Consider the following 13,533-nt stretch of genomic DNA (forward strand, 5'->3'; position numbering starts at 1 on the left):
ATCCATATTCCTTTAATAGTCTCTACAGATCTGAGTTACAACCAAATGCCATGGAACAAAGGACCGCTGAAAATGACCCGTAGAAAATAAATCGACATTTCCGTTCTATGACCAGTCGAAATAAAAGCATGATTGTAATAAGATTTTCTGATTTTTATTTCCTGATGATGTTTCTATAATATAGAAACTACATATTATGTAGTCTAAAAGTTTCTATATTTTAGATGTTTCTATTTTATAGTCTTTAGTATTTGTTTGAATTGTGAATTGTTTCATTATTTTTGACGATCATATGAATCGACGAGCATTGTTAAAATTTCTGGCAATAAGAAAAAATCTTAAATTATACATTTTAAACTTAAATCAAATTCCTGAAGAAATCTAAAGAGTAGTATCTACATAAAAATTTTAAAATATTTTTGAATCAAATACTTTAAAAAACGCTCAGTTCCAGAACCTTTTATTTTCAACGTCATAAAATTATCGTAAAAGAGTAAAGTAAAGTCGAGTACAGATACTCTTTAAAGTAGAATCCGTCTAAAAATATGAATAACTTCAGTTCCAGACCAGCCTCCTTTGGAAGTGAGATGCTCTGCACTTTCTTCACAGAGCCTTCGTATTCGCTGGGAGCCGCCACATCAGGATCACACCAATGGCATACTGCAAGGATATAAGATTATTTACAAATATGTCAGCCCTCATCCAGGTACCTTTCCATGTAAACCTTACATTTTCATTTATTGTATCCTACTAGTATTCCTGTGTTTTCTATAATGTGCATTCTTCTGTCACCAAAAACTGTGAATTATGAATAGCCTACTATATTATGTTAATTTTTTCAAATAATTTAAATCCTGTCCTAGTGATTTCCGTGCATGCGAATAACATCGAATCTTTGATAATTTCTTTTAGACTTCAACAAAGTAGGACTCAATAATTCGACCTTTAAAACCTGAAACAGTCAAATTATTTGATTTTGATCTATCGAATAACAAATCAACATTATAAGCTAAAGTACAAACAAATATTATTTATATGTTTTAGTAAATGATCAGTTTTTCCATCCCAAATTGATTTGCTACAGGTCAACTCCATTTCAAAGCAAATTTTAAGTTACCTATCCTAGTTTACTGAAAAATTCTGTAAATCTGTTAACAATATGAAATTATAAACTCAGGACTCAGGTCACAATGTGTACGGTACAGGTTATTCATTTCTGCTGCTTCTATTTTTCGACTATTTGTTTTTGTATTGTCGACTATTTCCTTATTTGACACAGAAAAAGCACTTCTTGAACGGATGAAGGAAATTTTAATTAAATTTGAAGAATTGAAGTTATTTTTAAACTGTATATTAAAGATTATTTAGTAAAAGCACTTTTATAAAATGTTGAAATAGAACTAGATGTTAGTTTATCTCTGTTCTTTTTTCTAGTTTTTCAGTTCTATCTCACTTTTCTTCATAAGTTTAGCCAACTGCTAATCTCTACATTCAGATTTGTAAATTCGGTTCATATCATTCCCAATTAAAAATATTTTTGTACTGTAAATAAAAATATTTATTTATTCATTTATCACATTGTGTACAAATACTTTATATGAGGAAAGGCACAACATGCTCATGCCCAAAACTGTCCCATTTCCATTTTATACTATACTGTCCAAATCAAAATGTTGGTTATGTCACTTTCACTTTTTAAAATACAATTTATATTATTCTGAATGCCCTTTTGAATTATTTTAGCACGACATGTTTCGGCTACTAATGCCATTTTCAAGTCAAAAGTAAAAAGTTAAAAGTAGCCTCAAAGAAAAAAAGACAATTTTTGTACTGTCATACCAAAACAATGGGTATTCATGCATAGCTCTTTACATTTGCACAATATTACTGTACAGTAGGTCTTCCTGTACAATCCTGTAGCATTTATAATGAAGCAATATAGTTAATTTTACAATGAGATTGTTTGTGTTACAGAGAATGTGGCAGAGATTGAAGTGAAAAAGACAACCAACCTTGAGACGAACCTGCATGGCTTGTTCAAGTCAGCCAATTACTCAATTAGAGTTGTGGCGTTCACGGGTACTGGTGAAGGTGTCGCATCTGCGCCTATATACTGCCTTACCCAAGAGGATGGTAAGCTCTATAATATTAGCACCTAATATTGATCACAAATTATAGTGGCTGAACATATCATACATTCAAAAAGAACTCATAAAGTTAGCAGAGTACTAATTGTTTTTTCCTACAGTTACCTTGAAAAGTGGCCATTCCTGCACTGATTACAGAACGCAAAGAATCACTTTTCCGCTCTAGTGCGGAAAAAAAATTTTCTGCACTCCAGATTTGCAACTTGGCAACACAAAATAGTTGGTGGGTTTTATGGAGGATTAGTGCACGAAAACTAAAATTAAGTTGGTAACAATGACTATGGTTAGATTAAGATAAGAATCATTTCAATGGCTACCCTACATTTATGATAAAATCCCAATCTAGAAATCCAAAACAAGAATAATGTTCATCTAAATCATAATAAAATAATCATCGTTTACGAATTCTCATCATTTAATAATAAATAATAGTTCTTTTCTATTGATAATTATTATTTCAACTGCAAGAAATGAGAAAAGTAGGAAATATACATTATAAAATTCGAATTTTGAGGTTAAATGATTACTGTTCGATATTCATTTAAATAAAAATAATAAAAAACATAACAATACTACAATAAATATTCTCTGTTGTCTATGTAATTTTTATAAATATTTTTTAGTTTACTTTGAGCATTTTTCTCGGTAATTTGAGCAAAAGTCTAAATTTCTGAATCCTGTTTATGTAGTTTTTAGCTGGATGAAACAAACTTAGGTACAATTCTTCCCGCTAGGTCGCGCGCTTGTCGGTTCAGCCATCTTGCTCCCAATCAGCTGTTGGCGTGTATTTTGAATGTGAATTTTTGTTCTATCTGTATTTTTTCTGATTCTTGGATGAATAAAAATGAGAACTTTGGCTAAGAATTTTCAACTTCGATTGGATTATTAATTTTTAAATGAATTAAGGTTGTTATTAATAACAGCATCACACACAGAAACATTTGATGGATTTCAGCCATCATATTACCCATAATTACCCACTTTTCATATTCAATGGTAACTGTAGGAAAATTTTAATGTGAAATACGTGCGCAAAGTTCCTCTGCTGCACTCAAGAAGCCAATCCGCCCTCGCCTACGGCTCGGGCGTAAACGTTTCTTTCGGTGCAGCAAACTGTCACTCACTTTGCGCACTAGTTGCACAAATAACTATTTTGTCATAGTAATTCGATTTCAGCTGTTTTACATCCATGAAATCAAGCCGGTAAACAGCTGATTGTAGAACAAATAAACATATGATTCTCATTACAGTATACTATACTGTAATAAAATCATATGTTTTCTTTACAGTCGAGTATGTTTCCTAGGTCCGAATTAGGAACGGCAAAACTGGTACGAAAACCGCCTTCTAGCGCTCCAGGTGGAAATTTTGTCAACTACAATCAAGAAATTCCTGATTCGAAACTTGTAAACTAGGTTATGTTTATAGAATGCATGTAGTAATGTCAGTACAAGCAGGTAATATTTTCTGTTTCTCAATTATTCTTTTCTATATTACTATGACAAAAAATAGTGTAAGTTACTTGAACGTGGATGTTTTTTGCAGTGCTCGAATGAAATTCTAGTCTCGGCTAACGCCTCGACTAGAAACATCATTCTCACCTGCAAAAGGCCTCTTCCCATCCTTGTGACTTGAGATACTATTTATGTATAATAATCATTTGATTGTTCAAACATTTCATATCAAATTACATGGATAGTGTTATAAGAAGGAAATTATTGGATTTTTTGTATGATTCGTGTCAATGGAAACAAAATATCACGTTCAAGTTCTATTCATAAGTAAGAGTCCATTGAATTGTCTAAACATTAAAAATTGCATTACCATTATGAATCACACACAATACTATCATGTTATAATATATATATACTATCTATTTTTGACTTTGGAATTATAATCTACTTGTTCAAGCAATCCAAATCACAGTACAAAATTATGATAAACGAGTTTCAATTTACTTTATTCTGCAAAATTACTCTGACATATCGATACGATTCTTTCTATTGTAAACTCTTATTGATTTTGTGTGTGTACTTTTTATTAATATATGCGTTTGTCATGAACTTGAAAAATAGAAGAAACTCAACAGGTGTTCGTTTGCATTTTCAAATACTAATATTAATTTTAATATAAAAATATATTTTCTTCATTAAATACCTTACGAGGAATTTATTCATAAATATTTATCTCTCGATAGTTTTCTTCTTTCACTTTCACAAGAGTGACGATTCCAATTCTATTATTGTCTACTGAATCTGATATTTTTGTTCCAAGATGCTAAATTCCTCTATATTGTCTCATTCCCCAGTACCTGGACCTCCGGAGCAGGTCAAAGCTCTAGTCATGACTTCAGAAAGTATCCTCGTTACCTGGACCCGACCGCTAGAGCCGAATGGCAAAATAATCAAATACAACATCTACATTGTTCAGCCAGATAAGGTGAGTAATACTCGATACTCGTGATACATTTACAGTTAGTACAGTAGGTGCCGAACTGTATTGATGCTTAAATAAAATGCTTAAGTTATGTTGAATAATTAATGGAAGTTTCCCACATACTTATTTTCAAACAGTCAGAATGAAATGTTCAAAGTCTGTTGCAACATCAAGTCTTCTGAACTGGTGGATTATTCATGTAATCACAAGTACAATAAAAACTCAATTTATTTTTAAAAAATAGTGTACAAACTCTGAAACTTTTCTACATTATGTATTGGATTTTCAATATAGCCTACACAAACACAAACACAAACTACATACTTTTTCACAGTTTTTATCCCTGTGCGTTGAGTGAATAAACCTCATTGTCATTGTTTATTTCATATGGATATGTAATTGATTCGAAAGTACCTATATGACAAATTTTTTATACAAATTAAGAGGATGACATAATTGGGAATTAGATAACTGGTAGGCTAAAATCAGTTCATGCTGCATTGTTTCTTCCATATGAAAGTTAATTCCAATTATATATACCACAAAAAATAAAAATTCACAAGATTATTCAAAAATGCACGTCTCCCTACTAATAGGATTCTATGTAAAAAAGCAATGTAAAAAAGTAACACTATTACTTCGTCGATATCCACTTGGATAGCTCTATTTACACAAAACTTGAATTTTCATGCTTATGGCAAAATCGTCATAATTATGTTGACTTTCAACTCAATTGACGATTATACAATGAGAAACAAAGCTTAATTTTAACATAATCAAGTAGTAAAGATGAAATAATTATAATAAATTCATTTATACTTCCAATTGATACATTACACTTGATCAGAAATTATGAAAAGTAGAGTATTCCACAACAATATTGCAAATTATAAAAATAACTATAATAATATAATACAATCGCACGTTATACAAAGAAATCACAATAACTCATCTACATCAATAAAAGAATAAATAATTTCAAGTACCCCGAGGACTAAAAGTCTTGTTTGGGACACCATCATATTTTTAATTAAAGAAAAAAAAACAATGAATTATTTTGCTGAGTCGGAACTTGCATAATAATTATGACAGGGTAAGGAATTTTAGTTTAGATAGTAAAGGTATATCATCATTTTAATCCAAAATATATCGTTGTATCATTGAATAAATCCTTACATATTAAAATAGCTTATCTGCATAAGGAACAACTCACACTTACGCGACTCAGGTCGATAGCATGTGTTTCCAAATGGTGACAGTCGCGGAGACTAAAGTCGACTGGTCTGAGTGTCACCATTTGGAAACACATGCTCTCGACTAGAGTCGAGTCTCTTCTCGACCTGAGTCGCGTAAGTGTGAGTTGAGCCTTACTGATACTGTAAATACATCTAATAGATCATATTTTGAATATTTAAATAAGAATAATATTAACCTTTTGTAATTATTGAATTAAACTAATTTCATTCAGTTGAAAACACTAGAATATTGTCTAATATCACGAATTTATTGAAAAAAATACTATCATGTTTCTACACCTATAGTTTCATTTTCAGTGTGAATTTTTTCAGATTTCTCATACTGAAGATGACACCATAGGTGTCGAAACATGAATGTAATGTTCTCAATAAATTCGTGATTTCAGACAATATACTAGTGTTTGTATTCTATGAATAAGTATCACTACATCTCGCCTAATATAGTTAGTAATTATGTTCACTTTGCATTATATGCAGAGAGCAGATGAATCAATTTCTACGTTTTTTTTCGTTCAGGAGACAGTGAAGGAGATATCGTTCGAGGATGACGTTCATGCCTACGAGTGCCGCCGATTGAAAGAATTTCAAAGATATGAGTTCTGGGTGTCAGCTTCAACCAGCATCGGTGAAGGCCAACCTAGTGTTAAGATCACGCAAACACCTCTGTCTAGAGGTAAATATCAGCCATGCCATTCTATTGTTTTTCTAAGAGTCAGATCTATTCCTAAATTTTATTACTATAAGGGAATCATGTAGGCGAATTCCTCAATTATTTATCAGTATTTCCTGTTACAAATAAAACTATTAGGCCTACACACACACACACACACTCTCTCTCTCTCTCTCTCTCTCTCTCTCTCTCTCTCTCTCTCCCCACAATTTCTTAAATTTCACACCAACGTGCAGCCAATTATTCAAATGTAATTTACAATTTACTCACTCTTATAACAGTTCGCTTATTACATTTGAATTTTGAATAATTGACTGTACGGTATGTCGGTATAAAAGTGAAAAATGATTTGCTTATACATCGCAGCTCAGAATGGATAAAGAACCATAATGCATAGATAAGTCCTCTACCAAAATACAACAATATTATATTGGTTTTATTTTGTCTTTGAACCAAGCATTAGAAACTTGAGTTAATTCTATGTAGGCTACTAAGCCTCTCCATTGCAAAATTGTATACATTTTTTCTTTAATTTCTTGTTTTATACATGTAATTGCCTCATAATGGTATAGATCCTTGTATGGATACATGACCTGTTCTCAGTTCATTGATTTGATGATTTGCCATATCATTAATGATTGATTGTTTGTTTTAGTTCCGGCAAGAATTGCATCGTTCTCGGGTCGAGTTGTGGGTACGGCCGGTAGCAAGTTAATCCTTGGCTGCCACACGGTTGGTCTTCCAGCGCCTACTAGAGTCTGGAGGGATCCAACTGGAGCCATTCTCACGCACAACTCTGGCACTCACAAGTCAGTTCGACTAAAATATCCTTACATTCATAAATTATGTACTTGAATATGAACTTTCAGTACATGCGACGTATTGTTTTAATATCAAGTCTTCTTTACTGTATAATAACTAACTTTAATTCTAATAAAATTAATTCTAATAATAATAATTATCTTTAACTCTAATTAACTTTGGTATTGCTCATCCCCGACTCCTACATAACTGCTTTAAAAATAATAGTAAATACATCTGTCATATATTGTATAGAAACGTTCCCAATCATTTAAAACAGTCTGAAAATTGCAGTATTAACACCTACAAGCAACATTTGAGTAGATAGTTATTAGAAATTGGCAGGGATGCTGCAGAGCAACTGATTCAATCCGCCTTCTTATTCAGAACTTGATCTCATAGTGAATTTGCCATTTATAATGATTAGTATAGCCTTTAAGCTACTATTTATATATTTGTCTGTATATACTTATAACCAGTATGGAATTTCATCTTGTGCAATTTATATTCTTGATTTGCTGATGAATGTTAGTTGATTCAATTACAATAGTTTTAATTATAATATGTACAAAACATGAGAACATAATCTCAACTTGAAAGAACTCACTCTCCACTCACAGACTCAAGTCTTTGTGGAGAGTATTCACTGTTAAATGTGTAAATGAATTTTATAAATTTGTATTATGTTTTTTGAATAAAAAGCTATTTGATTTGATTTGAATTATGATCAGTATTGTATTAGTAAGTATTATTATAATAGAATTATAAGTCTAAGTGAATACTGGTTCTCAAACAGTTTTTTCGATCTATTTATTCATTCATGCACAAATACAGACTTACAGGCATGATAATATGAATGTGAGGGTTCAACTGGCTTTTTCATAAACCAGTAATCAATAATAATGTTTTAATACAATATCTACTTATCTATTTATTTTTTATTCATTTATTTTCTGAGGATGATGACCACATGAGATCTAGGCTTGTGCGTGGGTAATGAGACAGATTATGATGAGATTAAGTTCAGTTTTCATTGTGTAGAACTTTAAATTCATTCTGAAACTTTAAATTCATTTTCCTACAATACTTCTGAACGTTTTCACCTACAAAAACTTTTAAATGTTTATGAAGAGGGCAAGTTTACTAGTAAGCTCTTGGATACATAGATAAATAGAAAAATTTACATTTCGATAGGTATTAAACTTTAAATTTACTAGGCATGTATTGAATCAATAGAGGAATAGAAAAAATATTCATTTCAGAAGGTACTAAACCTCTTATTCAGTACTGATACTGATAGAATAAACCTATAAAAATATAGATAAGATTAAGTACAGTTCCCATTGTGTAGAACTGTAAAGTCATTTTCTTACAATACTTTTTACTCCTACAACGACTTCTAAATAGAAGATTTTTATTAGAAATTGCAGTTTAACCAACTACTGGAATATTATTGATAATAATTTAAAATATTCAATTAAAGCTATATAAATGAACAGCGTCATTCATCAAATTCCCTTTTGCTATTTTTTGCCACACTTTGGTCAATATTTGCAGTAGCAGAAATCCTTAGTTCTATTTATATAACTTCTAAATGTTTATGAAGAGGGCAACTTTACAAGGAAGGTCTTGAATCAGGACCTCCTATATACTACCGGACCTGAGCCTAGAAAAAAATAGCCGCCGTATGTGGTGGTCTTATAGAAATTCCTACTGAGAAAAAATCACTAATCAGCTGTTAGAGAGCGTCTCAGTTTGTCGAAATATCAGTTCGTCTAGCTCCCGTTTGAAATATCAATGCCGGCCACCACATACGGCGGCCATTTTTTTGTAGGCGCAGGTCCGGTTTATAGGAAGTATGAATACATAGAGAAATAAAAAATATATACATTTCAGTAGATACAAAAATGCAAGTTTACTAGGAGGGTCTTGAATCCAATCCATAGAGAAATAGAAAAAATATATATTCTTTTCTGTAGGATGAACTTCTTATTCAGTTCTGATAGAATAAATATGAAAATATGAATCAAATGTAATCTATTGTATTGTAAAATCTATTATTTCATTATTTTCGCAGAAGGGTACTATTGCAAAAATATAATTTGTATTGCTATTTTGCAGGGTTGCCGACACAGGAAGCCTGGTTGTGAGCCCGCTGTGGAGAGACATGGCTGGCAACTACTCGTGTCAGGCGGAGAATGTGTTCGGCAGAGATCAGGTGGTCTACCATGTGGTGGTCATCATCCCCCCCGCGCCCCCCACCCTAGGGGTCAGCTCCACCTCCACGCACAGCATTGCCCTCCAGTGGAAGATCGCTTCCAATGGCGGCAGTCAGATTAATGGTAACATTTATATTTTGCTATAAAGGTATCCAGTTCAACCAATAAAAATTAATTAGAAGGTTATGTGATTATACTTAAATAAGTATTCTAGTTACTTGACTTATTTGCTATCATGCATTATTAATGTTTGAAACTTTATAATACTAGAGAACCCCTGGGTTGAAGAACTCGCTCATGAACTGTTGTATTGATCTCTGAGATCCGCAACTTGTACTTATACAGAGTTTGTGAGAATTATTATGGAAACAGCTGAATATATCTTTTACAAGTATGATATTACAGTGATAGTTTCCATGGGAATCCTTTTCCAATTGAAAAAAACTTTCTGTCGCTTTAAAACCTTTGTCTGCCATCTTGGATCCGTCATATAGATCGAACTTCATTTCGAATGCAGCTTCATTTTGAATCCAACTTCTTCTTTTCAAAATGGGAAGGTGGTCGCATGTGATACATGATTTCAATACAGAATTTCAAAGGAAAATTAATGGCGAAACCCACACATCAATATCTCAAACCGTTTCAATGATCTCAACACTTCAACGATTTCCGTTTCAATGATCTCCATTTTCAAGGTACTAATAAATGATACAAAAATGAAACAAATGAGTACGGTATCTATACGTTGAATAATCAAGTGTCGGTGAACACTAAGGGCCGGTTTCCGAGCTCGGCATTTTTCTAAGTTCTAGACTTTAACTGGCTTTAAACTCTGGAGTCAGAAAATTGGCTTTCCGAGTCAGAGCGTTAACGTAATTGAAGACTTAAATAGATTCTGGAGTTTAGAGATCATGTTAGACCCTGGAGTTTATAATATTTCGCTTTCTGAGTGAAGGGCTTATAAGTCCAGGACTTGAATTAGATCCTCGCCTCTTTCCGAGTCAAGAGCTTAAAACAGCGTAATTTTAAACCCTTGACTTGGGTAGGGTTTAAATTTGAAGTTCAAGCCTTAACTGAGCAAATACAATTCAGTTATTGTTTTGGAGTAGATGAAAAGCCAAATAGGTGTCATGGAATACCTAAATTATTTGGATTAGTCCATCTAAATTTATAGTTAGAAGACTGGAAGAATGTTCAAAATTTGAAGCTGATTGATCAATTCTCTCTAAAAGTTCTTGTTGAACATACAAACAGACAGAAAATGACTTTGGGCTCTAGTAAGTCAAAAGTGAGAACTTCGCTTACGCTCGTTCAATTAAAAACATTATAGCTTAAACCTTTCAATATAAAATTTTTAAAACAGTATTTTTCAGTTATCCTGCTGATATAGTTAAATCTTTTCACTGTGCTTTATTCTAAAATTCCAAGTTTATTATATTCATGACTCAAAATTGGACTGAACATATAGGGCCGGTTTCCGAGCTCGGGATCTATAAGTTCTGAACTTACAAAGCCCAGGACTGAAATAAGCTCTCGGGTCTAAATCGACTTTCTGAGTCAGGGTTTTATCTTCTAAACTCCGGGGTCTATTGAGTTCTTGACTTATTCGAGTCCAGGACTTTAATGTAGTAAACATGAGAGAAATTCACAATATTCTGCTGTTGTATTGTTGGCATCATAGCAAAACGAAAACAGCTGATTGCAGCGGGATAAGTACTATATGCATGCTCTACAAACTATTTTGTGAAAATACGTTTTGATTTCTTTGTAGGCCTACTACCTTTGTAACCTAACCTTTTAAAAGATGAATGAAAATGAATAAACATTTCATTTTACGTTATGCTATTATTGATCATTAATCCTAACCAGTGATTTTGGAATAAAAATTTCATTAGGCTATCAAGTTTGAAAACGTATTTGTTTTGAAAAAAAACTGGAATAATAATTTATTATTGTTACAATATTAATATCTTGAATATGACATTGATTAATAACATTCAGATTGGAATATAAATTCCAAGGCAATCCTTGTATTATTTTGCTTGAAAATTTTTAGGTTATGTCACAGTCATAAAATGAGGTTAGTTTTTTTAGGCATACCGTAATTCTGATATAATTTTATTCCAAAATAAATTATATTCCATAATTTAATTCCATAAATTATGAATTTAGATGGACTAATCCAAATAATTTAGGTATTACATGACATCTATTTTGCTTTTTATCTGCTCCAAAACAATAACTGAATTGTGTTTTTCTCAGTTAAGTCTAGAACTTAAATTTAAACCCTACCCCAGTCGAGGGTTTAAAATTACGCTGTTTTAAGTTCTGGACTGATAATAAAAAATTTATTCGATAATATAGAAGTAACAGTCTAGATATATTACTGTGACAGTAATGAGTAAATAATAATTATATTGGATTATATATAGTGTAGCATTAGTTAGCCTATACCTAATCAACCTTCCAATACTGTCAACAGGATACATTCTGAACTATCGACCGAAAAACAAGGAATGGCAGCAAATTACTTTGGATGCTGACAGAAGAACATACAACTTGGACAAATTATCTTGTGGCACCCAATATGAAGTGTATTTGCAAGCAAGTAACGCTGTAGGAAAAGGCAAAGCAAGTCAGATACTTATCACATCAACAAAGGGTGATGGTGAGCATTTTTCAAATTAAACTTAGCATATTTTACAAATTTTATAATATATTACTGGAATATTCTATTCAATAAACTAGAGACCTCAATAAACATATCATTTTGAAAAACGCTTAAGTTTTCAATCAAAATCTTCAATGAATCAAATATTTTTGCCACAAAAGTCTGTTCACTAATTTTCAATTCTCAAAAAAGAGTTTATTGAAAAAGAAGCTTTCTTCATCCTCCATTCTTTCTCTAATGATTTTATATATGTTCATGAAACCAATTAAATATTTAATGCTGTATGAGAGATCCTCTTGATAGATTCTGTTAATCTAAATATTTTACTATGACTACTATATCAATGCTGGAGTTTGTTTGATTCAGTTCTTAAATTATTAATACTTGTCAATTACTCAATCGACATAAATATTCAATTACAATTGACTACTCAATAGTGCTTTGAGTTTTTTTTTTAGATATTTCAGATACAGATACTACTTTTTTGAAAATTTAATAAAGTTATTGATATTTGATACCTAGATACCTCTCATTAGTAAAACACCAGTTTTATAATCTTTCAGGCAGCATGTTTGGCTTGGAAATAATTCTCTTTTCGTTTTGCAGTTCCAGGAGTAGCCGAACAAGACGACCTGCTTTCCGTCAATTCGACGTCGGCAACAATTTTCCTGGAGAGTTTTCCTTCGGGCGCATGTCCCATCAAACAGGTTGGCGCCTCTTACAGGGCACAGGGCGACCAGACCTGGCACAGTCTCGGATCGGAGCTGGGGCCGCACGACGAGGTCACCATTCCCAACCTGAAACCGGCCACGCGTTACTACTTGCGACTGGTGGCTGCTAACGACGCCGGAATCACCAGGCAGGAATATGTGTTCGCGACTAGGTCAAAAAATGGAGGCAAGTTGCGAGAGTTTTTCAATTTTTAGCAGTTGGGACTTGAAAAGAAGAACATTTGTTAAGACCTAAGTACTTACTCAAGACCAAGTACTTACTATATATAAGCGCTCCTTATACTCTCTAGTGTATCCTACCTTAAAGTATCTCAAGTGCTATCTCCCAGATTACATCATATAGATTTGGCTACCCTCTTAGGATTTTGTGATATTCTCTTACCTACTCATGATATTGGAATGCGGACCCCATACATTAAAATAATGGCTAGATTGAATTGAATAGAATAATGACAAAGAAGAAGAATAAAAAGGAGGAGGAGGAGGAGGAGGAGGAGGAGGAGGAAGGATATTTTAAATGATCAAGCTCAGTGGTTTCACCATGCCCTGTTTAGACATTTGGGCATGGTCAAGCTGGATACGATTTATAAGAGTCATAGAAA

The 13,533-nt window shown here is 32.5% G+C and overlaps 1 protein-coding gene across 6 annotated transcripts in view; it reads left to right on the forward strand.

Annotated features, from left to right (window-relative positions):
* The window catches only part of LOC111044208 (Down syndrome cell adhesion molecule-like protein Dscam2), a 327,413-nt gene that overhangs the window by 286,476 nt on the left and 27,404 nt on the right, over positions 1-13,533 (forward strand). For all 6 annotated transcript variants that reach the window (XR_005570601.1, XR_005570602.1, XM_039422275.1 and 3 more), the window contains exons 20-27: positions 560-706; positions 1,975-2,133; positions 4,456-4,586; positions 6,356-6,512; positions 7,165-7,318; positions 9,432-9,652; positions 12,012-12,197; positions 12,807-13,097. Coding sequence is in view for 4 of the 6 variants with exons in the window: in XM_039422275.1 (XP_039278209.1) it covers positions 560-706; positions 1,975-2,133; positions 4,456-4,586; positions 6,356-6,512; positions 7,165-7,318; positions 9,432-9,652; positions 12,012-12,197; positions 12,807-13,097 (1,446 nt within the window). In the remaining 2 variants the exon portion in view is untranslated. The remainder of the gene's footprint in view (positions 1-559; positions 707-1,974; positions 2,134-4,455; positions 4,587-6,355; positions 6,513-7,164; positions 7,319-9,431; positions 9,653-12,011; positions 12,198-12,806; positions 13,098-13,533) is intronic.

Source organism: Nilaparvata lugens, chromosome 2 (assembly GCF_014356525.2).
Source record: "Nilaparvata lugens isolate BPH chromosome 2, ASM1435652v1, whole genome shotgun sequence".
Classification (NCBI taxonomy): domain Eukaryota; kingdom Metazoa; phylum Arthropoda; class Insecta; order Hemiptera; family Delphacidae; genus Nilaparvata; species Nilaparvata lugens.